Here is a 3,274-nt window from a genome sequence, read left to right on the forward strand (position 1 = left end):
CCTTATTTTTTTGTCTATGGAGGAAGAATAAATCTATTTCTCAAACTCTAAAAGAGATGTCAAAGAGCTTGCATATTCTCCCACCAGCTGAGATCATCACTTTTGTTAGGCCCAAATATGAGTTACATATTGATAGTTTCAATTTCCTTCAAACAACTTGGTTTATGGCAGATATTCCTCATAATTTTTGTTAAGAAATTGTGTCTATCTCTTTCAAAAAACTGGATTTAGTGTTAATTCTTTTTTATCCTTTTTAAGCATTTCAGTGAATTTTAGGGAAAAAAGTTAAGTGACTATGCACTTATCTTTCAAATTCAACTAACAGACTTTCTATTTTGGTTTTGTTTTAGGTAACATTTGCCAACAGCCAAACAAATGGAAAAACAAAATCACTCTGTAGTGGCTGAATTTATTTTGCTGGGACTCACAGAGTCTCATGAGTTACAGATTTTCTTTTTTTACTTTTTTTCCATTATTTACATAGCCATTTTATTAAGTAACCTCATTATAATCTTGGTAGTGAAATTGGACCCTCAATTACAGTCTCCAATGTACTTCCTACTGGTCAACTTGTCCTTTATTGATATGTCTCTGGCTTCCTTTGCTACTCCTAAAATGATTGGTGACTTAATTAGTGAAAATAAGGCCATTTCTTATGAAGGATGCATGGCCCAGATTTTTTTCCTTCACCTTTTAGGTGGAAGTGAGATGATGTTGCTTGTAGCCATGGCAATTGATAGATTAATTGCCATATGCAAACCGCTGCATTACAAAAATATTATGAGCCGCCGTATTTGCATCAGACTTGCACTTTTCTCCTGGACTGCTGGATTTGTGCATTCTGTTAGTCAAATAGTTTTTATAGTGACTTTACCATTTTGTGGCCCCAATGTTGTGGATAGTTTTTTCTGTGACCTGCCTCAGGTGATCAAACTTGCCTGCACTGACACCTATGTCTTAGACCTATTAGTCATTGCATTTAGTGGACTACTTTCTTTGTTCTGTTTCATATTTCTGTTCATTTCCTATAGCATCATCCTGATAACTGTCCATCATCACTCCTCCAGTGGATATTCCAAGGCCATGTCCACTCTTTCAGCCCACATCACCTTGGTGGTACTATTCTTTGGACCTTGCCTCTTTATCTATATATGGCCATTCAGCCATGTTTTCATAGATAAGATCTTCTCTGTGTTTTATACAATTTTTACTCCCCTTTTAAATCCAATCATTTACTCATTTAGGAATAAAGACATGAAGAAAGCAATAATAAAAATAAAGACCAAGAATGTGAGTTCCAGATCAGCCTTTTAACTTAAATATTACAATCCTCAAAGGCATCATCATTGTTGTTGTCATTGTAATCATCATCCAGAGACACAGGTATAAGATTTTACACTGAACATAAGTCATATTTTGGGAAATTATTACTTTTCCCTACACAAGCATATATGCAACAAAGCATTCTGAATTGCACATCCAAGTGCAAAATCATTCCAACATATTATCATCCATTTATGTTGTAATTTTAAATTTTTCTATACATTCTTAGATTTTAAAATACTGTTGGTTGAGTTCTAACCATGTCTAAGGCACTTTGCATGCATTTACTCTTAACCTCACACAGTGAAAATAGAGAATATTATTTATATTTATACCAGAAAACTGCACATTATAAAATTTAACAAACTTGTCACAGAAATTGTTAAGTACTAGACCTAGAATCAGATCCCACATGTAACTACAAAATCTATGCTTTTATAACAAAATATTTTAATCTATATTTTAATTAGTATTCATACATTTTGTTTACTTGTCCTCTCCTTTACATATCGTAGTTCCCAATAATTAAATCTTCCCCAAAATAGGTTAAAATGATTTTCCTTTGATCTGAAAGTAAAAAGAAACCAACCTTATGCCTCTGATTCAATGAAAAGAGTTTGTTAAAACAGCTAAGAACGTTGACCCATTGAGCAAGGTGTACCAGTACTACTGTTACACAGCAGGGTAGGAAAAATCATATTTGAAACCCATGTGATTCTCTGTGGTGCCTCACAGTATTTGCATATCAAGTAGTAAAAATATGAAAATTACATAACCTAGTACAAATTAGAATTTGAATCACTCCACCAAGAAAAGAATCACCATCAATGGAGATCTTGGATGAAGACAAAAGAAGAATGCAATTGGTAGTAAAAGAAGATAGCCATAAATAAATATTATAATAGTTTAACATTAGTAGAATGATGATTATAGAAACTAAGACTGTTTCCTTCCTAAAATATTTATGGTCATTGTGTATGTATAGTATTTGTTGACAAATTTCAATTTTTTGTTGTTGTTCATTATCAAGGAGTTGTTGGAGGTTAACTTTAGAATTTTGTCTCTAAGATGGGATATTCATGTGGGATTATGACTAAATTAGAGGAAATATCAATACCTCACTGAGATGAACATAGTAACCTACAGAATTTTGTCTTTCCATTTGGAGAAAAGAGGGTGAATGTCTTGATTTGTATAAATCTTTAGGCTAAGACAACTGTTGTTCCTTGGCAGTTTAAATAAAGATAGAATGAGAGTATTAAACATTTGAGAAGAGAGAAGGCATGTACCGAGAATCACAGAATTTTACCCTGACCAGTAACTTAGGGTACATATTTAATCAAGAATAAATGATATTATATAAGTAATGAGGAATCTGGAGGAATATTTTATTGGGTCAAAATTCATAGTTGAAACAAGAGAAGCCTGAATTAAGCAGTTATTTTAAAAAGTTATTCAAACCCATTGTTTTAAGGAAGGTGCATGCATTTTAAGCTAACTGTAATCATTTAATTAGGTATAAAAAAATGAGAGCATCTATTTATGTCTTTTAACATTAAATGACAAGTAAGTTTTGTTATTATTTACTACACAGATTATTTTAGGTACTCAATCAATCTGTGTGTTGCCTGGTCATGATATATGGCATTTAAAGTTTCTGGAGAAGATGGGAGTAACCAAAGACAGAGGGGGATCAAAAGTAGTTCTCTTCAAGGTCATTTGCTTTGAACAAATTGTCATTCAATAAACAGCTGTCTCTCTGTATAATAGCTTAGGTGTGCTAAAGTGAAGGAGAGGGAATGCTTAAAGATTACATCATCTTATGTTAGCTCAATTCATCCTCCACAACTTAATTAGGGCTTTAAAAATGTTTCTGTGAATAAACCTTGGATTGAAGATCATTCTTGTTTTTAAAATTCATGTAAATGATTATAAAATGACAGAATTGATA

General features: G+C 32.4%; 1 protein-coding gene across 1 annotated transcript; it reads left to right on the forward strand.

Moving 5' to 3' along the window:
* Nucleotides 1-375: 375 nt before the first annotated feature.
* On the forward strand, nucleotides 376-1,314 carry LOC101104321 (olfactory receptor 4K13-like). Its single transcript, XM_012181128.4, has one exon. It carries the CDS (start codon nucleotides 376-378, stop codon nucleotides 1,312-1,314), a length of 939 nt encoding a protein of 312 aa, XP_012036518.2.
* Nucleotides 1,315-3,274: the final 1,960 nt, after the last annotated feature.

Source organism: Ovis aries, chromosome 7 (genome assembly GCF_016772045.2).
Source record: "Ovis aries strain OAR_USU_Benz2616 breed Rambouillet chromosome 7, ARS-UI_Ramb_v3.0, whole genome shotgun sequence".
In the NCBI taxonomy this organism is placed as follows: domain Eukaryota; kingdom Metazoa; phylum Chordata; class Mammalia; order Artiodactyla; family Bovidae; genus Ovis; species Ovis aries.